This window comes from Anopheles gambiae, chromosome 3 (genome assembly GCF_943734735.2).
Source record: "Anopheles gambiae chromosome 3, idAnoGambNW_F1_1, whole genome shotgun sequence".
NCBI lineage: Eukaryota > Metazoa > Arthropoda > Insecta > Diptera > Culicidae > Anopheles > Anopheles gambiae.
Window position 1 is genome coordinate 20,789,750 of NC_064602.1, and position 22,779 is coordinate 20,812,528.

At 45.2% G+C, this 22,779-nt stretch overlaps 5 protein-coding genes across 7 annotated transcripts; 2 read left to right on the forward strand and 3 right to left on the reverse strand.

The window, feature by feature from the left end:
• Positions 1-1,608: 1,608 nt before the first annotated feature.
• On the forward strand, positions 1,609-6,610 carry LOC1279903 (WD repeat and FYVE domain-containing protein 2). The gene is made up of 5 exons (XM_319687.3): positions 1,609-3,460; positions 3,770-4,117; positions 4,220-4,459; positions 4,542-4,880; positions 4,972-6,610. The coding sequence occupies exons 1-5, from the start codon at positions 3,300-3,302 to the stop codon at positions 5,108-5,110; spliced, it is 1,227 nt and encodes a 408-aa protein (XP_319687.2). The 5' UTR covers positions 1,609-3,299; the 3' UTR covers positions 5,111-6,610.
• Positions 6,611-7,720: 1,110 nt separating this feature from the next.
• Positions 7,721-8,322, reverse strand: LOC133393690 (ESX-1 secretion-associated protein EspI-like). Its single transcript, XM_061659670.1, has 2 exons — positions 8,228-8,322; positions 7,721-8,148 (listed from the first exon to the last, which is right to left on the reverse strand). The coding sequence occupies exons 1-2, from the start codon at positions 8,286-8,288 to the stop codon at positions 7,769-7,771; spliced, it is 441 nt and encodes a 146-aa protein (XP_061515654.1). The 5' UTR covers positions 8,289-8,322; the 3' UTR covers positions 7,721-7,768.
• A 1,931-nt stretch (positions 8,323-10,253) lies between these two features.
• On the reverse strand, positions 10,254-11,374 carry LOC133394111 (uncharacterized). Its single transcript, XM_061663087.1, has 3 exons — positions 11,314-11,374; positions 10,371-11,230; positions 10,254-10,265 (listed from the first exon to the last, which is right to left on the reverse strand). The coding sequence occupies exons 1-3, from the start codon at positions 11,372-11,374 to the stop codon at positions 10,254-10,256; spliced, it is 933 nt and encodes a 310-aa protein (XP_061519071.1).
• Positions 11,375-11,621: 247 nt separating this feature from the next.
• LOC133393688 (uncharacterized) lies at positions 11,622-19,456 on the reverse strand. Of its 3 annotated transcripts, none has more exons than XM_061659661.1 (4): positions 19,329-19,456; positions 17,109-17,577; positions 13,619-13,786; positions 11,622-13,557 (listed from the first exon to the last, which is right to left on the reverse strand). In XM_061659661.1, the coding sequence occupies exons 2-4, from the start codon at positions 17,221-17,223 to the stop codon at positions 11,939-11,941; spliced, it is 1,902 nt and encodes a 633-aa protein (XP_061515645.1). In that variant the 5' UTR covers positions 17,224-17,577; positions 19,329-19,456; the 3' UTR covers positions 11,622-11,938. The 3 variants fall into 3 exon arrangements, with proteins under 3 accessions (XP_061515645.1, XP_061515643.1, XP_061515644.1); XM_061659659.1 differs by having other exon boundaries at positions 13,619-13,789; XM_061659660.1 differs by lacking the exon at positions 19,329-19,456 and adding an exon at positions 19,156-19,272 and having other exon boundaries at positions 13,619-13,789.
• Positions 13,815-15,334, forward strand: LOC133393689 (uncharacterized). Its single transcript, XM_061659662.1, has 3 exons — positions 13,815-14,675; positions 14,743-14,932; positions 14,998-15,334. Exons 1-3 carry the CDS (start codon positions 14,203-14,205, stop codon positions 15,295-15,297), a joined length of 963 nt encoding a protein of 320 aa, XP_061515646.1. The 5' UTR covers positions 13,815-14,202; the 3' UTR covers positions 15,298-15,334.
• Positions 19,457-22,779: the final 3,323 nt, after the last annotated feature.

The following is a 22,779-nucleotide window of genomic DNA, read 5'->3' on the forward strand; positions in this document are numbered from 1 at the left end:
CACGTGAGCGGTGCCGTTGAATTTGCACAAACAACGCGCACGCACACGCACACGGACAAACACGGTGGCACATATCAGGTGGTGTTCAATAAATTTTTGAGTGAATGTTAATTAGACACCCGGGCACATGGTTGACAACGCTCTGCGCTGTTGGCAATGGAACGGGCGTCGGGTTAGGGTCACCACAGCATAAGGTGGCGGAGGACGACGGCGTGTTTAGGCCGATGTCGGGAGCCCTGTTTGATGAGCTGTTATCCTTTCGGGAAGTGTAGCTGAGTGGCGTTTCACTATCAGTATCAGTCACCTTGAACTACCCAAGCAAACCGAGCGCGAGCCAGTGATTTGCAGTTTTTAATTTTCGTCAGTTTGAAGAGCTCCTGTCACGGGAAGTGGCTGTTTGTGTGTTTGAAAGCTGTTCGAAAGCGTGTGAAAGCGACGGGGATTGTCCAACATTTGAGTCGCACTTGAGAATGGTGTAGTAAAAGGTAGAGTAAACATGTTCGAAATGCTATCACTTTCACGGGCACGATGGCTGATTGTTGTGTGATGAGAACGTTTCGAAAAAAAACCCCGACGGCATGTTAGCTCTATTACGCACCGGGAGATGATTCTACTTCCCGCATCGGATCGGTTTCACTAGACCCCACTCGAGTGCAGCGTAAAGCGGAAGGACTTTGGTGCAATAAAAACGCGGCCGCGTGGTGTCCGTTTGCAGGCCGTTCGGGGTTCATCTGCCATGCTGCCACTTGCTGGACGGGTCACTGTAAATGTGTGTGTGTATGTGTGTCACATGAATGAACTGAGCTGCCGTTCTAAGGAGCGCTGCTTAATAAACAGCCTTCAACGGTCGTGCGGTGGTTCCAAAACATGTTTCCTATTCGGTCGGTCGTTGGCACGCATGCACGCACGGACGCACGGTAGCACGGTGGTGTTATGGAGATTTATGATGATGAAACACGACACAGAGACAAGTGTCCGTTAAACGGGCACATTTGCTGCACTGTGAAAGATGACTTAATTTTTTATGGAGCTAGGTGTTGTAGGTGCATGCGTTTGAGCCGGGAAAGGTATGCCGGGTATTGGAACGATAATAGAAAAGTGAGTGAAATTTTAAAGTAGGCAAAACTACGCCGTGACTGTCATACACCGCGGACTAGGATTTCTCTTCTTAGGGGTCAATTTGCTCAGGATTAGCAGGATCGACCGGTCGATCCTAGAACCGGTATATTCTTTTTACTCAGAAGGAACGATTAAAGTAGGCCATGTTGCTTAAAAGAACAACCAGAACAATTGATAGGAACCATTTTGATTAATAAATAAAAGTCTAATTGGCATAGTAAGAATGTCAAGGATTGGATATCTGCTTTTGTACGAAACTTGTTGTGACAGGGACTCAGGGTATGCGGGTTGGATTCGTATTATGGACCCAAATCTGGGTGGGTTCTTAGTACGATACGTATTCTGGAGCGCATCTAATAATCCGTACTAGGTTCATCGCAACAGTCGGAGCATCGTTACTCTGGCTCCGATTCCCTTCTAAATCAAAACCAGAGCTATGTCCGGAGCTGTCCGGAGCCATCCGTTGCCGTCTGGTGCTAACAATGATGCTCTTTCTGAAGAGTGCCTAGTAGGTTCGTGTCGTTCCTCAATCTGAACCTCAATCGAACTGAAGTTCAAAATTATGATCCTAGTAGATTCGGTCGGATCGAATGAAACAGTCGAAACGGGCCGGGAAGATTTGATCGTTTAGAACGATTTAACCTTTCGTATTAGTCAGTTCGATGGAATCCGCTCCCACTCCCAAAACGGCTCGTTCAATTTAATTAGCATATCATACATTTTACCTACCCGTTCTGTTCCTCTTGCAAAACGAATCTAGGTCCATTCCGTTCCCTACTTTTCACCATTTTCTCAACACCTAGAGCACCTAGTGGGCATCCGAGCCGTTGAGGTGTTACCTATCCTACTCCTCCAATTAGATAACCCTAAATTGACTTGAATGCAATCTAAGTGTGGAAAAAAAACTTACTCAACAGGTTGTAATATTCTTCAAAATTCGGATATCCCTCACATTAATTGCACAAACACTGCTAATCGACTTACTATAAAAGTTAAAATAAAACTTATCATTTAGAATTGAAATCATTTGAAAAATGCACTTGTGCGATATGTTCATTGTGCAAGCCGGCTGTTTGTCGAGCAAGTGTTCAACGGCCGATGAACGTTGGCGGGTCGTCGAGTGCACGTGGTGATCGATCAATTTAAATTTATTTCGGTCGTTTTGTTAGCCGGAAACCATACAGTTTATTATATATTTATTTTCTCAAAACATTTCATTCAAGTTACATCAACTATAAGTTGTTTTTTTTTTTTGCAAATTATTTCCCAAACATTTGCACACAGTTAAAAACGGCTGAATTTTTCAAACGTTTCATCGAGTTTTGCTTTCGTCGATTTCTCAATGTCACCGTATTTTGACAGATGGCCACAACAAAAAAAAAACGCCACTTTGACAGTCGCTAGTCGTTTTTATCAGGCACAATTGCAAAGTAGAATCACCATCAGCGCTAGTTGCTTTTCTCGCTGGCAAATTAATTAGTGTACGGTGTGTAAAAAGCAGCAAAATCCCTAGCCCAGAAGCATATTTTACTTGTCGTGTGTTTGTGAAGAAATTGCTCTCTTCAATTGCACGACCACCGTACTGTGTGGTATTATCTAGATCCGTGCCGTGCATCGTATACGGGAAGGGCGGGTTCACCGAGCTCGCTGCAACTTGTGTGTGAGAGCGAGTGTGTTTTTGTTTTTCCATCGCGTTATCATCTGCCCCGTCCGGTTCCGCATCATTCCGGCGTGGTGAACAGGGGGGTGAACAGGGGGTCTAAAAAAGGCAATCGAGACCGCCACGGTAGCACACTTCCGGTGTTCTGGACCAAATCGCAAACATCATTAGCGGTGAGCGATAGAGTGAAGAGGGAAGCAAAAAGTGACTTGAGGGGAAAGAAAAACAAGACAAGAGCCCCCTGTCCGCGAACGTCATTCTGACACTGGGCCACCAAACATCATCATCATCATCGTCCAACGCCACCAACACCACTACTGTAAGCGTACGCTCCCCATCATAATTGGTGGCGTACAAAGAGAGGCTTGTTTTGTCCCCCCACCCGCGGTGTTTGTCACATCCCTCGGCGGCAGGCGCATAAACTGTTTGCGTAGCAGCTTCCACCCAGTAGTAGTGCAGGCAGGCAGAGGCGTCAGGCGGGTTTTTGCGAATTTCCCCCTTTTTGCGTACGGTTGTCTGGATGGCGGCCGAAATCAAGCCTGCACCGCGGAGTGCGAATGACCGCTTCAGCACCACCAAAAAGCCGGAACTGCTCAGCAAGCTCGAGGGAAGCAACGATGACGTGAACGCGGCCGTACTGATTCCGGGCGAGGACGGCGTTATCAGTGTTTGTGATGGCAAGTAAGTGGCCCATAATTGAATTTTGTCCCCAAGCGTCTCGTCTCTTCGCTTTGCAGTGGCCGTGCCGTCCATTTCCATCCTAATCGATCGTACCGATCCGGGAGCATGTGCGTGTGTGTGTGTGCGTGGTATGTGCCACGACGCAAATGTGAGAACGTACGAATGAGAAAGAAGGAAACGGATGAAACGCGAGGCCACCGCTCAAATTGTTCCGGCTCATTGATTTTACACCATCATTGGCGCGATTGTCTCTCGTTCTCGTGGCAGCAGCAGCAGTATACTCCATTTCCTTTTTCCCTTTCCTTCTAGAACGATACGGGTGTGGCAGAAGCGCGACTCGGGCCAGTACTGGCCCTCGATCTGTCAGTACATGCCGTCGGGCTGCACGTCCCTGTGCTACACGCCGGAAACGCGAACGCTCTTCATCGGGCAGGAGAATGGCACGATATCGCAGTTCACGCTGTCGGACGACTGCAACCGGCTGACGCCGATCCGGGAGTATCTGGCGCACCAGGCCCGCATCACCAGCGTCACGTTCGCCAAACACACCGGCTGGATCCTGTCGGTCGGGAAGGACAAGTTCTTCGCCTACCACAGCACCGAAACGGGCGAGCGGATCGGTTGCTACACGTTCGAGGCGATGTGTACTGCGATGCAGTAAGTGGGCTTTTTGTTGTTGTTGAGATCGGCTCGTGCAGTAAAGGCTCTCTGTATTAACAATTGCTTCTTTTTTTGTGTGCTTCCCTCCTTCGCGCGCAGATACGACGCCTTATCAAAGTATGTGTTTGTGGGAGATTACAGCGGGCAAATAACGATGCTGAAGCTGGGCGGCACCGGTGCCACGCTGGTCACCACGATGAAGGGCCACTCCGGCTCGGTCCGCTCGCTGTACTGGGCCGAGGGGCCCCAGCTGCTGTTCAGTGGCTCCCAGGACCAGTCCGTGATCGTGTGGGACGTCGGTGGCAAGCGGGGAACCACCTACGAGCTGCATGGGCATAAGTAAGCGGAACAGATTTTGTGGGCCCTTTTCTGTTTTTTAAGCAAAATAATAATAATTTACTTTTTATTTCTTTTATATCAGCAACAAAGTATCGTCCCTGTCGTACGCAACGAACACGCAGCAGCTAATCTCGGCCGGCGAGGACTCGGTGATTGTGTTCTGGGAAATGAACGCGATGCGCAAGGTGACGCCCGACTGGGTCGAGTCCGACACGTGCCAGCTGTGTACGCGGGCGTTCTTCTGGAATCTGCGCGCCATGATCGACCAGAAGCAGATCGGCATCCGGCAGCACCACTGTCGCTACTGTGGCAAGGCGGTGTGCGACAAGTGCTCGACGAATCGCATCAACATCCCGATCATGGGGTTCGAGTTCGATGTGCGCGTGTGCGACCAGTGCCACCAGCGGCTGAAGAGCGAAGAGTAAGTAGTGTGCGATTGTGGTGTTTTCTAGCAAACTCAACATCTTACATTCTTTATTCCCATTGTGTTGCTTTCCCGCTCATCCCTCTAGGCGACCCTCGCTGGCCACGTTCCACGATGCGAAGCACAGTATCGTCGGGATGGATTTGGACGAGCCGCGGAAAAGATTGCTGACCGTCGGGCAGGATCGTATCATCAAGATTTGGGACCTCTCCTCGATCTGGGGTTAGTAGTGGCGATTGGCGGGCGAAAACACGCGCGGCTCCGGTAACGTCTAACGAAGGACCACGCCGCGGAAAAATTCAAAACAACGGCAAAAAGGCGCCACTAGCAGCGCAGTGGGTTCGTCGGTGGCGGAACCGAAATGATGCATTTTACGGCGGTGATACAGCAGCGTACGTAATATGAGCGTCATTTATTTATTACTATTTTCCTTCAAATTTCCCTCCTGTCCTCCCAGAACTGTTATGTAGTCCAATGTTAGTCTATCCTTTTCCCCTACGTGCAAGGGCATCGGCCTAATCGGTGGTTCCTATTGCCTTTATTCATTTGGGGGTGGGTAAGAGGAAGGGGTTAATTTTTCGTTCTGAGTTTAAATGTTACAGTGTCAATATTTCTATTCCTTTATCATACTTCGTTGAACCCGTTTTGTTGCTTTATGTTGAAGAAAGTAGGTTAAGCTGAGGCAACGAGACAGAAAGAGAGAGAGAGAGTGAGAAGGTACGTTTGCAAATGGTTTCCTTTGTTACGATCGGTGTTACATGATTGAGATTGAGACAATGAAGGTTTAAAATAGAACGCGAGGCAATCGAATAAGCAACTTGACGTTGACCAGGGCCTTTTTTTCCTTCTATTCATTCCCTTTTTTCGTTAAATTATACAAAAAAAAAACAACAATATAAAGAAAATAAAACCCCCGGGGGCAATGGGGGCAGTCCTGTTTAATAAGAAAGCGTGAACCGTGTAAACGCCAAGCCATTAGGGACGCGAGAGGTGGTACGGGAGGCGTTGCGCGTCTTTGCGACGGACCAAAAACCAACGAATCAAAACCGCAGCTAGGGTGTTAACTGGAGGGGGGCTGGATTTCCTTCACCGCGGAAGGATTTACGAGCGCCGATAGGTTAGGGGAATGTACGCGCGTGGGCAAATAATGTAAGAAAACAAAGCTCTAGTAAAAAAAAAAAAAACAAAATTAAACATCGGTATTTGCATAATTGAAATGACAAACAAACGACATAACGATGGGACAAAATCAACCACACACTAACCAGAACACACGCGTAGGACTATAAAACGAGAGGAGGTGTATCAAATAGTGTCAGGTGCTTTTAATGTTTCCTGTATTGTGTAGACAATGTGGTATGGGTTGAGGAGAAAAGAAAAATCACGCAAAACCACCCTCTCCTCACAGTCCACACTTATTTGTGGCCACTCACCGTCAACCATAGATGGCTCGGGAGCGATAGAGACTCGTCGCAAGGACTCATATGACGGTAACAAAAACTGAATTGAAAACAAGTAGAGTGGGGACAAGGGACGAGAAGTGGTAAAGCTGCAGCGTACGAAAGCGGGCCGAATAATCGAAAGCAAACAAAAAAAAAACTGTACATTATAATCGTAATAATAATAATGATTCGCAAATAGAAGAGATATATTGTTAAATTTAATAATAAAAACTAATCAACTAAATAAACAACACAAAACACTCGAACCAATTCGGCAGAACAACACCATCTCCCTTTGTTGTCCACGCTTTACTATTTATTGTGAAAACTGCTGCGAATGTCGATTAAATCGCGCACGTCAGAGCGGCGGTCCTCGGTGCTGGCGGGTTCGTTTAAGCGCTCTAGCAATACTTGAATACTTTTAACTAAACTTTCCTTCTCTCCTCGATCGTTGAACATGTCCAGCTTTATCCAATACGGTTCATCGGTAGCTGCTTGCGTTAGCTTTCCGCCGGATTTAGTCGCCGTTTGTTCGGTTTTACCATCCTGCGGGTTTGCGATGGTTTGCTGGAGTTGGCCATCTTTCGCTAGCCGGTGCTTTACCCGCTGAAGCTTTTCTTCAAGCTGATTAATTAAAACCGAGAGAGGATAATCGTCTTCCTGTGTGGATGTTTTATGTTGAGGCAGTTCCAACAAATCGTTATTCGGTTCAGCCGACACAGATGAGGTAGCAGGAAGCGAGTGTTTGACCGCCGATGGATGATCGTAGGTTTTCGTTTCAATCTCAAACGATGAAGGTACTGTTGCGTGCTGATAGGGCGAAAATTTACCATAAAAAGGTCCCTTTTGCCACTTGTAGTAATTGCCACCTTTTGAGTACACCGTTTGGCCAAATGACGAATGGCTGCTGTGTGAGGTCCATTGCTTATGGTGCGTTACAATTCCAACCGGTGAGGATACATGCTGGTTGTTGAAGTATGGAAGCTTTCCTGCAGTTAGAAATTGTAAAAGTTATAAACAGGTAATTTATGTAGAGATTATCTCATTTACCAGCACAAACTGGTGATGTGTAAAGTGTCACCAGACCAGTAATTGCTAAAATAGCGATTTTCATCTTGTCGTTGGTGGGAAGTTACGGCGACGTTGTTCGCTTGACGCTTGCAGCTTGAAAGCCTCTTTATAGACTGATGAGTGCAATGAAACTTCTCTTTAGTTTTATTATATGAGTACGATATTACGGGTAGAAGAAGGTTGTTTTTTTTTACCCATGACATACCAGACCAGCTCAAGGTGAAGAAAACGATACAGTAGGTAGAATTCAAAGCTCGTATGCACCCATACTTAAGTATCCCATGGACCTTATCCACAAAAAAGCTTTAATTGTTGTTGAAGAAAATTTGTTTTATTGTTCGTCCCAGGTGCAGTTTACCGATACAATCATCATTATTTCGTCTTATGATGAGTGACTGCCAGCTTCTCCAGCAGAAGGTGCGGCTTCTTCGTTTCCACCGGACGATGCGTGGTTGTGGTCGTCGTGGTGGTGGTTGTTTTCGGTGTTGTGGTGTACTTTTTCATCTTGTGCGGACACGGTGTAGCCGAGCCGGCATGGTAATGCGGAGGATAGTGCGGTTCGTGCTCCGGACCGGGCCAGGGGAAGCTGGTGATCGGTGTCCATGCCGGTCCGTGGCCCCAGGAGTGATATTTGACTGGCTGGACGTATTCTTCGGTTGGTAGCACATCATAGTTTGGAAGGTATTGTGGTGGCGGTGGTGGTGGTGGCGGAGGTCCTGCTGGCACTAGATGATTGTTGTAGTGGTATGATCCTGGAGATGAGAAGATGAAAAGAAAAGTGAATATTATTTAATAATAAAATCCCAGATTCTTTTGCTCGCGTTAACTTACCAGCACGGATCAGAGACATGCAGTGTCCCATTAGAATGATTGCAACGCATAAAGTCTTCATCGTCTCGCTGTTTGTTTTGGCGCTGCGCTCGTTTCGATATCGAACTTTTTTGTGTGAACGGTGACACTTGACTGACTTAACTTGGTTCGGTACTGTTCATATTTATACAGAAAATTTGGAGAGCCAGGTAGTTGAGGAAATATGTTGAAACCTCTAGCTTTACCAGTATTCTTTTACCTCGGAGGCAATTTTTTTGACTAGGGTATCGCACAGGTAAATGCGTTTTTGCTGATCGCTATCCTTGTCTCCCGTTCTATATGGAACATTTATTTTCAAAAGATCATTTTGCAGCAGAAGTTTTTCGCCAGGTCTGGCCCACGAGCTTATTATCTTACGGTACATGGTTTTTGGAATGTACCTGCACCAAGCGCAGAAGTATATCGTTAAGAGTAAAACATATTTTATTTTTGGTGGACATTTTTTGTGCCTCAAAAGTATACAAATCGATGTCATATAACTGATTTGCTTTTTATGTAATTTGAATGATTAATCAAAACACGGCTAAACAGCATTGACTGACAGACCTATAGACAATAAAACATATTATTTCTTCACAAATTTTTAAATTCATGTGTGTGGTTCTTGTTGACAAACTTTTGTTTTATTTGGCAACCAAAATGAACCCCTAACTAAATCACAATCTTGCCGGACATCTACGTTATTCTAACTTTTGGATCTAACACCTTTAAATTGTCCAGACTTTAAAGCCATTTTTTCAGGTGTCTGGAAGTTTCCGCAAAAAATATTCTTTTTGCTATTCCCGATTTGCCAACAAGTTAATAAAATGCACATAGTTAAAAACAAAACATAGTAAATATATTGCATTTGTGTACGTGATGAAATGATAAATAAATGCTGTGGCTTAATGAACTGATGGGCCACTCACTATGTGCAAGTATGCTGTCTAGTTGCAATGCAAAGCTTAAAATGTTAATGCCATTCGCTAGATATGCAATCTTTCTGATAAAAAATGGAGTTTTTTCAAATCCACATTGATAATACTTTGTCTGTTATATTCTGGTCAAAATCGAGTAATATTATATTATTTAATAAAAAAATTGATATGAATGAGGTCCGATGTTTATCCGATGCCATAAATTCTGGCCACATTACTACAAACGAATATTTAGTGTAAAAAGGCTACTTGTAGACATGATGTAGAATAACTCAAATTAATTAAACCCCCAAAAATGTATCTAAGCATGAGGATGAAAGTGATTAAGAGAGGTGATCATTGATTGAAAATTATACTTATCTAAAGGGACTGCGTTTCATAATGTATCATTCTTTTTGATACAGCACCTTTAGAGTTGATTTACTCAGTCATTTGACCGATTTGAACTAGTCATGGGAAAAATGATTCTTTTTAAAGATCAGGTGCGGTCCAGTTCGCTCAGTGAAATGAACTGAACGCGTGCGGTGATTCTTTCGCACGCCCGAGGTGCAGTATGTTTTTAAATATCGATGTTATGCTGCAAAAATGTACACCCTATTTTATTTTTTTATTTTTATATGGTTACATTTACAAGCAGAGAAAAAGGAAATCAAAGTTGTTTTAATGCTCAACTAAACTTTACAGGGTTTTCGAGGATTATATAGTCATGTTCATCGAGTTGTAGATTCGTTCAGGCATATAATAGACTCTTTCAGCGCGATATAGAATTGATCGGAAGTAGGTGTAGACATGGATATATTTATTACATGTTTTTGGAAGGGAATTTTCGATAGGACTTTATGTCAGTTCGATGGCAGTTCGAAAAGTCTCATTCAAAAACTTTACCTATAATAATTAATAGCCATTTTATGAGCCAAAATGAGCACTTCTTCTTAGCATCTTTTTTCACTGGTCTTCCTGCGATTTGGTCTTGGATCAATCTCTGTACATGAACGACAAGTCATCCATGCCTGGCGGCAGTAGAACATTCGGCTTCCATTTCATCAATAAAAAAACGTTCCAAATCAAACCTACCTTAGAACCTACCAAAAGAAGACAAAATCAACAAAAAAGTACGTCCAATAATTTTGTAAAACAAAACAAGCTTTATATGCTTAGAGTTATTTATTTAAAACTGCTCCCCTTACATCGATCGCATCCAGAACATCCACTTCATCTTCATCATGCTCACGCTCTTCCGACTCCTGCAGCGGTAACGCCGCAATCTTACCCAGATCCAACCCTTCGAACCACATTTGCACATTTTCCGTCAAGCTTCTGCCCTTATCGAACGGACCGGCATCCATTTCCCTATGCTCGACCTCAAGCTCCGCTGCCGGTTTACTATCGTCCAGCAGTATTTTCCCCACATCATGATCCTCCTGAAGGATCGATGTCGGAGTTGTTACTTCCGTCTGATCATCAACGGATTGTTTGTTCTCCTCCAACCTTTTGACATCCTCGCCGATTTGAAGGTTAGAATTGTTCACCACTTCCTCATCGCGATCGCGATCGGCATCCTCGAAGGCCAATGTCCTGCTGCCAAACAGTTGCAGCTTCAGCTCTTGCAGCTTGTGCTCGATCTGTAGGATTGTCATCCGCAGCTGCCCAACATTGGCGTTGTGGAATTCCTCCGGCTCGATGTACGTCACGGAAGCGGTTTGATGTTTGTGATGCTTGTGGTGCTTTTTATGCTTGTGGTGCAGATGTCTTCCTTCCGGGGCAGTAGCAGCATCATCGGCATCGTGTTGGGCAGCCGATATCGTCGTTGACTCAATTTGCCGTGACTCAACCGCAACAACGCTGTTCGTTTGGGTAGGCAGTGGCACAACTTCCAATGGCGCAAGCGGGACCGGTTGCCAGGGCAGTGGGTACCATGCAGAAGGGTAGGGAGCTACATCATATTCTTCGATCGGTAGAACATCATAGTTTGGCCAATAGTTGGCGGTTGGAGCTGTATCTTGAAGAGGCTTTGGTGGCGATTGATTACTGTAGTAGACGAGCTTTCCTGTTGATGGAAGAACGAGAGAGAGGTAGATGTAGAAGTAAAAGAACTCTATATTTTTATTAATTCTATAAAATCCACCTCACCTGCATTGACCACTGCCAGCAAACATCCAGCGCACAAAAGCGTGATCGAAGAGAGTTTCATTTTAAGGTCTTTTCTGGACTTTTGTATGTCTAAACGAACATCCCATCCACCAGCAAGATAGGGAACGACTGCCTAGGGCACTGAAGCAAACAAAGCATTTTTATAACAAAATTTGAAGTCGTTAGAACCACTTTGTGGCTAATTTGTGGGACATTATAAATACCACTACCCACAGGTTCCTCGAGGTAAAAAGCTAAATTCAAGGGCAGCATTTCAGAGCCTTAAGAGGTAAAAGAGGACATTTTCGATGAAATTAATGAAACAATTTATTTGGCAAAACAAGGTAACATGTACAGCAGTATATAAATAATGGTACAGCTACAGTAGCCGCTTACGAAGAGTGTTTGAATTCAAACGTACATTGTATAATGAGCACACCGATGACGGTCACCGTGGCTCATTTAGCTTGGCTAGCAAGACTTAAGCACTAAGAACCTATTTATCCTAGGGCAGGGCGTTTGTGTGTGTGATTGGTGAAGAGTATTTGCATTTCCTTTCCACTCCAGGCATGGCCCAGTCTAGCGTTACAGCGTTGAACGTCAAAGACAAGCTCCACCCTGGTCGCTAGCACGATTCCGGTGGTGTACAGTACCGGGGACAGTAGTAGGACGCCCGCGGCACACACAGCTCCCCATTGAACACGTACCCGTCGGAGCAGCTCAGCACACTTTGCTTGCCATCGATGCAGAAGAAGTACTGCTCGCACCCGCTATCATAATCCGCAAAGAAGCCACCCTTCGCGCAGACCGGCTCGTGGCAGTGGCGCACGATGCAGTTCTCGCTGGCGGCCGCATCCACATCGTCCGCGCCCGCCGCCGGGCAGGTGTAACCGTCCGGCGGGACACAGCTACGCCCGTCGAAGATTTTGCTGCCCCGGCAGGTAAGCGTCTGCAGCTTCTCGCCCCGCTGGCAGAAGTAGTACTGGCGACACTGGGTGTCCCGATCCTGGTAGTACCCGTCGGGCCGTCCGGCACAGGGCGTATCCGGCTCGTCACACACGCCCTGCACGATGGTGCCGGCGATGCATTTACCCTGGGCGTAAATTTGTCCCGGCTCGCACAGGTACGAGATTTTGTGCCCGTTCGTGCACAGATGGTACGCACGGCAGCCGGCGCGCTCATCCTTGTAATAGCCATTAGGTTTGCCCTGGCAGGAGTTGACGTCCTCTACCGGGCACTGGTAGGCACTGGCGCCCTGGGCGACACAGTTTTCCCCATCGAACAGGTAGCCGTACGGGCAGCGAAAGCTCGTCCTCGCCCCGTTGTGACAGTGGAAGTACGCCCGGCACGGGCTCAGCGACACGTCGTCATCCATGGCGGTAAGGTCCTGATAGTAGCCGGACGCTCGCTGTACGCAGTCGGGAGAGTACGGGATGCGATGGCAGCCGGTGTCCAGCGCGGACTCGATGCAGGCACTCTCCGCCGGGTCGTAGTGGAACCCGTTCGGGCAGGAGTGCTGCTCGACCGTCCGTTGGCCCTGGCAGCGCACGTAGTAAGCGCAGCCTTTGCGTGGATCCACATGGTAGCCGTCGTGCCGCTGGTGGCAGATATCACCGGGCGGATCGAGCCGAGGACAGTGGTACAGAAAGGTGGGCACACACTGCTGCCCGTTGAACACTGTCATCGGGGGGCAGTCGTGTCGGCTGACCAGCCGGCGGGATTGGCATTTCACGTACGCTCGACAGTCGTGCGAAGTGGCGGCAAGATGAAGCCCGTCCGGAAGATAGCTACAACCATTCTCATCGGCCAGCTGCTGGGGTTGGTAAGAGGTACGACAGTTTGATCCTTGGTTGGACATACGACACCGTTGGGTGCGTTCGTCGAATCGATAGCCCGGTGGACACTCCAGCACATCCACAACCTGATCGTTGCGGCAGTGAAGATACTTCTTGCAATTGGCACCATCTCCGGGCAGGAGGTGATTTCCATCCGACAGCCCGTAACAGCGCGCATCAGCCTCGTACCGGATGGTGGCGGCCGTCGTTTCTGGGCTTTCGCAAACAGCGACCAAATCTTCCGGGGCACACGCTTTGGTTGCGGAATCAAACAGCATCCCCAGCGGACAGGGACCTTCAATGGTTGTGATTTTGCCTCCACGGCATCGATACGCTCGCCGACAGCCCTGGGACGTGTCGGCGTACAGTCCGTTCGTTTTACCGATGCAGACCGCTTCGTAGCATGTTCCTGTGAGGTGAAATTTAACAGCATTATTTAACCGTTGGACCGTTGGTGAAAACTTACTTACCCTCCGTGCGGACGCAGCGTTGCTGGTAAAAGTCAAACATTGCACCATCGGTACAGCTGTACTGGATCGGTTGGTTCTGGTAGCAGCGGTAGTAGGCGGTGCAGCGCGATCCCGGGATGGAGTAGAAATAGCTGTCACTGTGCGTACACATCACCTCCAGCGAAGAAGCTGCTGTAGGGAAGAAACCGGGGAATGGAAATGAGCAAAGGGAATACAAATATAATGGCACGGGTTTGAGGGCCATGTCGTCATCGAAATTGGGTTTCGTGCTGTTGATGTGCGCGACGCTATAAACCGGACCTTACTGGTTTTTTGAGATTTGGAATGGATATCTTCTTCTGACGTCAATGAGCTGTGTGAGCTTTTGAATGTGCTTTGGGGCGATGCGAAAATCCCCAAACCACCTGTACCTAGTTCTATTTTGGGGTTAAGTGGATTTGAAGTGAGCAGTTTGCTTTCAATTTTATCGTCATAGCAACAGAGTGTCGAATGATCCAAGCAACCATTGGGATATTGTGGTGACATATCAGTATCTGTACATCTCCTTCGCGAACGCAGTCTGCTGAACTTAACTTTAACTCAAGATGAAGAAACGCTTTGTCTGGTTCTATCTTACGCTCATATTTGCATGCCATTATGCATTGGATCAACGCACGGAGTCTCCCTACGAAACGATTATCAACATCGAGGAACGGTACCCAGATTTTCACATCTTTGAACCGCCCGGAGTGTTGGACGCTACGGATAGTACGGATATGAGCGAGGAGGATCTGTTTGCCTACCAAGAGTGGTTTACGACGCCTCCGAATTTCGCTGAAATGGAGACGACAGCTAACAACCCCACTGATGGTAAGCCAGAGGAAGATACGTCAGCTTACATCCCGGAAGAGCATTTGTACTCGGGAGAGTTCGCACCAAGGCTTAAGATTACGTATACGCCTTATTCGGCACTGCTGTTCCAGGAGGATGAATTTGGGTTGGAGCTGCTGTGTCCCGGCTACTGGTTGCAAAGGGATGTGCTGCTTATTCGTCTCGAATGTTGGCTCAAAAATGTCGCGTAAGTCGTTCGTAGTAAAAGGTATTGTTGATTGTCGTTTCATTAAATTCGTTCTTTGGTATGGTAGTCTAGATGTGACTGATACCGTTACGGATGTAGTGCTGAACAAGGAACTGAATCTTGCAGCGATTCGTCTACAGCCGCAATCCTGTTCTCAAGAAGCTGAACTTCATTTGGCAAACGTTCGGAATACGATGCCCATTTCATTGGATAACTGTTCGTTGTACGTTCTTCAGGAGGATTATGCGTTATTTGAGGTAAATTCAAGTGTTTTCTAATTGTCCAGTTAAATGATTCTATTGCCATGTCTTGCCTATGTCAGATGTATTCCTGGACCACCCGTCCATTGCCGTTCAAACGTGCCCAGGTACTGTGCCCCATCGATCACCTCTGCCTCCGAACGCGTCCCTCAGCACCGCACGGTGAGGACTATGCGCTGCTTTGCGATCATTCGCTCGTTGGGATGCTAACTGCGGATCGCACCAAGTACGAGCGAGTGTTTGGCAAACTTACGCTCGTGGATTTAACGGTGGCAGAACCATGGATCAATCGAATACTGAAGATATTTCAGGTTGAAGATGAGCTGCACCAGCAACTCCTATCCGACTCTCGCTTTCTTTAACACGCACAGTACGGCTTAAAAACTTATGCTTTTCTTTGGCGCAATGGAAACGTAAAACTATTTGGATTCTTGACATAAATCATGCATCGTGTGGCACGTGAGTGAATTTGTTACCGAACGCGATTGAATTTAAACTGATCCTGCCCGCCACGCAACGCGTTCTCCTTCCCTACCTCGTTAAGAACGATTATGTGCTGTGAATTTCTAATTTTTTGCACGATCATCTACGCAAGCGCGACCTCACACGTTTGACAGCCACTACGGTGGGCTCGGTATCTTCTTCAAATACCTCCTTCTTCTCCGCCCTCCCTCCCTCCCCGTGGTAGAACCACATTATGCAGAGCATGTGTGAACCGAGCAGGAACTCCGGTTCCGCTTTAATTCCCCATTTCGATACATTTATTCTGCAGCTCATCCCGGATTCGCTAACAGGTCGTTAAATTTTATGAATGATTGTACGGCAGCAGCGCAGCAAGCGAACCGCCGAATGGCGATCAGTTTCAGTATCGATTGGACCATAAATCAGCCGATTAGTGTGGCTGAATTTGTGGGTGTGTGTGTGTGTTTTAGTTTTGGGGTGTTTCGTTTTCATTGCGGGCCTGCTTTCGTTTGATGCGAACGTGAGATTCTTGGCTTGGAGCTGCAAACAAAAAAGTGGAGCTGATTATGTATGTAAGACGAGTGGTCCGTCACAATCAGGTGGTTGGAGGTTTGATAAGGTTGAATGAAAAGTTGTGGTATTATTTAAATGTTTTCATTAAAATGATGCAATTTGGAGCGATCGATGGATTAATCTCCATTATAAGGTCGCATTAGACCTTGCGTTAAACTGAAATTTTGGTTATTTTGACATATTTCATTAAATATCTATCAGAATATGGCTTATTGTGCACCAAAAGAAAGAATATTCAATTTCCTAACTATTATGTTCCTAAAAAAATATTGAAATATTGAATAAAATACATTTCCTTATGATTCCCCGCTGACAATGAATTTATCACCGTGAACAAAGCGGGGAATCGCAAGGAAATGCATTTAATTTATTAACACAATATTTTTTTATAGTTTTATAGATAGGTGGGGAATTTAATATAATTTATTTTGGTGTACGACAAGCAATGTTCTGATAAAAAAATTGAAATATAGCAGAAAATCCCCAAAATTTCACGATTAATTTCACTGGGGCTCTTAAGGCTGCTATACTCTCGAACTTGCTCGACATTGTAATAGTTGGATTTAAATGATAGAAAACTACTGAGACGGTGGAAAGAGATAACAGTTTTCAAGTTCAAATTCAAGTTTTAAATTAGAAAGCTTATTTGATGAACAAACAAGAACAAAAAGTTAGATATTGCTATAACAACTTACGAAATTGTGGCAAAATTCAGCAATTCTATGTTACAAGAGGGTTCCAACTCAATTTGTTTCAACCTTGTGTCGTCTTATAATCGCAGAGTCATGTTTAGCATTATTATGTTCATACATTAATACATACATTAATATCCAACACGGTGAAATGGTCACAATGGTGCAGTCTTATCTGATCATATAAATATAAATTTAACAACTTTTCGTCTAACCCAACGCAAGTCTGCGAACTGAATCCTTCTTTAGGCGTCCAATTTTCAATAACTTCCAAAGAATATGACACGAAAAGCAAAGCAAAGTCTTAAAGTGTCGTAGATAAGCATGGTTTAACGCCCCGGATCTGCATTGGACAGAAATAGCTGCCTGCTCCTCCACTCTCTTATACTCTCTCTCTCTGTCTCCTCCATCTCGTCCCCGTTCGCATTCCGTCAAGATGGGCTTACCTCTGGCAAGGACGGTCGTTGCTATCGCTGCGGCGGTCGTTATGAGTTTGCATAAATTTACGTTCCTCCGTGCGCCATCACCACCACCACCACCACCGCGCTCGTAGCTCCACATCCTTCCACCGTGGCGCTTTTGGCTTCGTGCTCAACGCCAGCCGGTCTGTCGGCGTTCGATGCCGTAGATTGAGATGTTCCCGGGAAGCAAAGCTGTTCTGCTGCTTCGGTTGCGTCTGCTGTGCTGCGCTTCCGTTAACGGATTTAGCGAGCGAAGTTTGAATTCACAGTGTGCGAGCGCGCGTGCGATTGCGTACCCCCCCGAGGGCACGTAGGGTTTGGATAATTTGATTGTGTTGCGCCCTGCCCACACACTGGCTAATCGGCAAAGGTTACAGCTTAATTAGCTCGTGCCTGGTGGCTGATGCCCCGGGCGGGTATGTGCTGAGAACGGTGTGGCTCTCTATAATTGAAGCTGTAGGGAGAGAAAGAGAGACGAATAAATAAACAAATGCAGTTGATAGACGGGAGCGATTTGAGCTACACACGCGGTGCGTGGCGCGCTACGTATCCGCACGTGACTTGATCGGCGCGGTGATTGACTCGATTATTGGCGTATCGGAATGCTGGCTAGAGTGTGAGTGTGTATGTGTGTGTGTGTGTGTGCGTGTTAAGGCTGTTGATTCTACTCTCCATCGCCAGCATGCATGCACAACAAGCGAGCCCATAATGATGCCGGTGAGATAGGTTCGTGCCTTAACCGTGCGCACAAGTCACCGCTTGTGAAGACGCTTGTGAATCTGTGAAAGCAGAAACCAGTTCGCGAAGGCGGATCTAGATTCAACGTTACGTGGCTCGGACACCTTTCCACATCTTCGTTCTCCGTTCACCCTCGCTCCCTCCCTTCACGGGCGTTAATCCGATGGTTAATGTCGCTTTGAATGGGCGATGTTTACGAGATGTCTCCTATAACTGTGCACTAAAAAACCACTAATCCCCCTTTTTAAATGTGATGCAGAAGATGCAGGCATGGGGACGCTTCTTGCGTGGGGCACTGTTAGCGCGTTAGCACGAGTAGCGGGCAGTTAGCACGCTCGGGGAGTCTCAGCGCCGTCTCCGTCGCAGCTGGACACGGAGCCGATCATTGTTGTTATTGTGCCTCGCCTTTAATATGTCAAGGTCTACGCGGTGGATGGCACGCTTACGCGGCCGCACACTGTATCGATCTGGTAGTCTCTGTCGATTAAAAAGTTGAAGGTCGGCTGTTTAAGTGCGTACCGGTAAGCGTTACCGGAACTGAAGGAATGTTTCGGCCGGCGTGTACACTTGGTCGCTTTGTTACTGCGTGTATAGGGGTTCGTCGCTTACCGACGCATTGATGTCTTTCGATCGTTTGTGTAAAGAACGATCCGAATTTCGTTTGGAATAAATATTTAAATTAACATATTTTAAGAACTATGTTTATTTTGTTCTTTTTCAATTGTTTTTTTTTATGTTTTAGGATTTAATTTGAATTCTGCATTACTTCCGACACTCTAACGCACATGATACCATCGATTTTCGTTTCAGCAATTAAATTATTTTTTTAAAGCTTTCTTTAGCTTTAATAGCATTCATATGGTAATCTATCATAATGTCAAATTAATGCTTCAAGTACAGCCTATTAACAGGATTGCACAATGTTGCTTGTTTTCCCAGATAAGCATCGGTAATTGTAACGATTGATGGCAATAAACATTAGCCTCTTATTGCTTTATTTGTCTTTACGCCAACGGTAACGTTGCCGTGCAGTGTTTAGTGTTAAGGGTACGAACAACACACAGACGGCAATACAGCAAACTCACACCAATGCTTTAACTGACCGGAACTAATGCTGTGCCGGCTGTGCGGTGAGTTCGCGTGCACACGGGGCGTTGTTTTGAGTTGCTTATCACAATGATCAATATTTTCTTACGCACACACAATGCACGATCGAGCTCGGGCAAACCGTTGCAGTAAAGGTCGGCTTGGTTGTGTTCATTATTTAAAGGTTATCGGCAGTTGGTTCACTCACTTGCTCGTTTTTCGTTTCGTTTGGTTTGCTGTATTTATTGCTCTTTTTTGGCGGCAGCAGACAACATGCACCAGATTGCATGCTACCGGAATCAATAAACACACTTTTCTTCTCTAGCAACTATAAGCACAAACACACACACAAGCAGTATCTCTATTAAGCGCACAAATTACCCTTTCTGCCCCGTACCGATGATCGCGGGTTTTTGCGCGTAATTCTAAGCCACTGAGTGCGAACCCCTAGCGCGAACGCGGGGATGAGTTTGATCTACCGGCCACCAACGGAATGAAGGCAGAGTCGCCAGTGAGTCTCGCATTTATACGTCGATGTTGGGAAGCAAAAAAAAACAACCCTTTATAACACCGAGCACGAGAGAAACCTGAACGCACACGATGTGTGTGTGTTTGTGTGTCTGTCTGTGGCGATCATTGAGACGATCGATCGTGCATGGATCAAGCGCGGATGACGAGATGTCCGAACGTGTTGCGTACGGACGGTGCGAGATTTTGGGGATGTTTGCCGGTGGGTGGGTTGGCTTCTTTTTCTTCTCCTTTCCTCTTTGCTCGTCTGTTTAACCAGTTCTGGAAGAGTGGAGATTTTAGACGGTTTCAGCCGGAGAGCTGAGAATCGAAAGTGCTGTTGGGTGAAGCGGGAGATGCTCGCTAATTTGCACAATTTCAGGATGTTCTCTCGTTACATGGTCCGGTTTATGGTCAAATTCGGTGTCTGCTAGTAGTGGTGGGAAAAGTATTGATTTGGATTGGTACAAATGGTGTGTGTTACATGAATATTTTATTATTTAAATTCAATAGAAAGTAATTTTACAACAATATTTATCAAGCTCTATCTTGTTGGTCTTTATTTAAAAACAGTTTAATCATATAAAATATAATTCAAAAACTCACAATTTTAAACAATCAAACTTTTTAGACAAACCACATGGTGGATCGGTATATGCAGATTATTTTGATCACGTGAAATTGGATACTCTTGTGTCATACCGACATACACACGCACTGGTGGCAAGAAATCAAGAGGACACACAAAAAAGCGAATTATATTCATTCAACATTTTACACTTCATTGTGTGTGTGTGTGTGAACATGATTCGGGGTTTTTGCTCGTAAAACACTGAGTTCATCTTTTATTTATACAAAACTAATGCAATCAGAGCACCGCTGTTGGCACCGATGCAGTTCACACGGGCTGTGGCTGAAAATGAAAATGATCATGCGCCTCCATTGCCGAGTGGAGTGCTAAATTTAGCTCCCCCCTCTCCGCATAGCAAATGACTCGCATACGATCCGGTTTTTACGTTCATTTTTAAACTCCGGATTGCAATTTATGCACTTTTGGGTGTGCAGAGTGAATAACTCAATGAAGCAATGTTGTGCATTTAACTTCATTCAGGAGGTATAAATTAGCATACTAATCATCCGTGGCATTATGTCTTTCTTCTTGCGTTTTTTGGCCTGCACCATCCAGCTATACATTGACACGTATTTTGGCGCTGTTTTGTCTGCTAGATTCGTTGGCTGGTTTTTTTTGCTGGCAGTGTCTTTTCCCGCAGACAACTCTGTGAAACGATCGCGGTACGAATCAAACGATGAATCACCTTGTTTGCTCTTTTTGTTCTGTGTCTTGTTTTTTTATTTGCGCGTCTTTAGTTCTTCTTCGTGTCTTTCTATTTCTCCCAGGAACAAATTATGCTGACATATTTGCGGCCTCACTTGCTCAACGGTATCGATTACTGCATGTTGCTGCTAGCGGATCTGCGCTGGCATTGGTAGCTTTTTTAATGGCTATGTAAATGATCACAAAATCCTAGCGCAAGAAAGGTTTGTGCCGCTATGTGTTGGGGTGTGTGTGTGTTAGCAAACTGGCTACCGGCTTTAGCGGCGTCTCACTTTCACGCATAAAAGGCAGCCGGTTAAAGGCGTGCGCCTAATTTATTGCAATTGTTTTACTACCTCATTAACAGATAAACGCGAGGGGGATAAACGGATCCCGCCAGGACAGGACAGCTTATCCGGGAGCAACGACGGTTTGATTCACGTATTTAGAAAGATCATAAAACGATAGATTCTGATTTAAAATTCTGCGTTAAGTTTAACGTACGGTTTACTGTACCGGCTGGCCGGCGGATGAGATCATCCCGCAGGGGCCGTGAAAGTCCGGGAGAGAAACATAGTTCGATGCCTAGAAGCAGCGATATGTAAAACATTCGACGAAAGATGATCCTTTTGCGATGGTGTACATTAATAACCGATCCGCAGCGATATGATCGGTGGGCGATGATTAACAGGGACCTTTTTGCTTGAAAATTACTCATACCAAGTGCAAAAAGAAATATAAAAAAAGTAAATCAAGTTTTATATCCTTAAATACTCGAAAATGTAGCAAGGAAGTTAACGAAACAGATTAAAATTTGGTAAATGTTTTCAAAACTGTTCCATTTACTTATGTGGATATTATCCATTTATTTGTGAAAAATTGCTTCCGTATTGCTTCGAATTACGGACACTTAAGATTTTTTTATATATGTAATATCTTCTTACAGAGAACGCCATACCGCTGTTTAAATCACTTTACTGAAGGAAGCATTCTTAAATTTAGAAAAAAAAAGATTTCCAATAATCGTACTAGAAACATTGTAAAAACTCATAAAATTACAACAATATTTATATTCACATCCCAGACTTCGTGATTCAACTTACGTCCGTTACGTCCTCAAAATTGCATGTTTAGTCTTCACAGTCACATACACACTACACTGTTTAATATGTTAAAGTCTTATCATGTCCAAACATCCATTTCTGAGGGTCGGTGTCCTCCTAAACCGACGGTACGACGATCTTACTGGCAACGGGGTGTTTGGGGGCGATTTTTCTCTTGCACTCATAGATGCATTGAATCCAAGTATTGCTGCGCGACTTGGCAATCTTCCCCGTACGGTCATGTAGGCATTGGGCACATCTAAATTTAAATATCGTTGTTAGTATCACCGTCTAAAAAAACATTTTTATGCAATCAATCACAATTTACTTCAGCTGTCCACAAAAAAAAATCTTGCCTCGAATTTCGGACAGAGTTAAATACGTGTTTTAATGAAATTTGAAGCACAATATGTTAAAACACTGTTGTTATCACGTTGATAGCTACTTCTATTGTGAATTTCGTTGATCTTTTATTCATCTGAACTAGATCAATAGGAGTTCAAGTAGACATTGATATGAATGCCTCCGGCGGTAAACTGATCGATATGAAACATTTATTTATCGTGCCATCAGGGCTTACTAGAGGTCAAACACATTTTTAATTAATTCTAGTACATCATGGCAATTATGTCAAATTAAAAAGCGTTATGGCCGGGGAACTATAAGAGTGTCCGGAGTTTGAAGCTGTTTGTAATTTGAACCATACGGGTACGTATATTACAAGCTTTCATCATTAACTGTTTCAGTAGATATCGGTATTCAAATTTATTTGTTGTATCGGACACCTAAACACAATTTCTTATAAGAATCGTAATCTCAATACAGATGATATATCCTATTTGCTTCACATAGGCAGATCGTTTAATAGTAAAAACTAAGTCTAAATGTGGTTGATTAGATTTGTATT

Bases quoted from the DNA above. Each gene is read 5' to 3' on its own strand.
- LOC1279903 (XM_319687.3), top strand. From the start codon at position 3,300: ATGGCGGCCGAAATCAAGCCTGCACCGCGGAGTGCGAATGACCGCTTC. The intron at 3,461-3,769 runs GTAAGTGGCCCA...CTTTCCTTCTAG, and splicing joins ATCAGTGTTTGTGATGGCAA to AACGATACGGGTGTGGCAGA. The intron at 4,118-4,219 runs GTAAGTGGGCTT...CTTCGCGCGCAG, and splicing joins GCGATGTGTACTGCGATGCA to ATACGACGCCTTATCAAAGT.
- LOC133393690 (XM_061659670.1), bottom strand. From the start codon at position 8,288: ATGAAGACTTTATGCGTTGCAATCATTCTAATGGGACACTGCATGTCT. The intron at 8,149-8,227 runs GTAAGTTAACGC...TCTCATCTCCAG, and splicing joins CATGTCTCTGATCCGTGCTG to GATCATACCACTACAACAAT.
- LOC133394111 (XM_061663087.1), bottom strand. From the start codon at position 11,374: ATGAAACTCTCTTCGATCACGCTTTTGTGCGCTGGATGTTTGCTGGCA. The intron at 11,231-11,313 runs GTGAGGTGGATT...TTCCATCAACAG, and splicing joins GCTGGCAGTGGTCAATGCAG to GAAAGCTCGTCTACTACAGT.
- LOC133393689 (XM_061659662.1), top strand. From the start codon at position 14,203: ATGAAGAAACGCTTTGTCTGGTTCTATCTTACGCTCATATTTGCATGC. The intron at 14,676-14,742 runs GTAAGTCGTTCG...TTGGTATGGTAG, and splicing joins TGTTGGCTCAAAAATGTCGC to TCTAGATGTGACTGATACCG. The intron at 14,933-14,997 runs GTAAATTCAAGT...TGCCTATGTCAG, and splicing joins AGGATTATGCGTTATTTGAG to ATGTATTCCTGGACCACCCG.
- LOC133393688 (XM_061659659.1), bottom strand. From the start codon at position 17,223: ATGTGGAGCTACGAGCGCGGTGGTGGTGGTGGTGGTGATGGCGCACGG. The intron at 13,790-17,108 runs GTAAGCCCATCT...TCTTCCCTACAG, and splicing joins AACGACCGTCCTTGCCAGAG to CAGCTTCTTCGCTGGAGGTG. The intron at 13,558-13,618 runs GTAAGTAAGTTT...TTCACCTCACAG, and splicing joins ACGCTGCGTCCGCACGGAGG to GAACATGCTACGAAGCGGTC.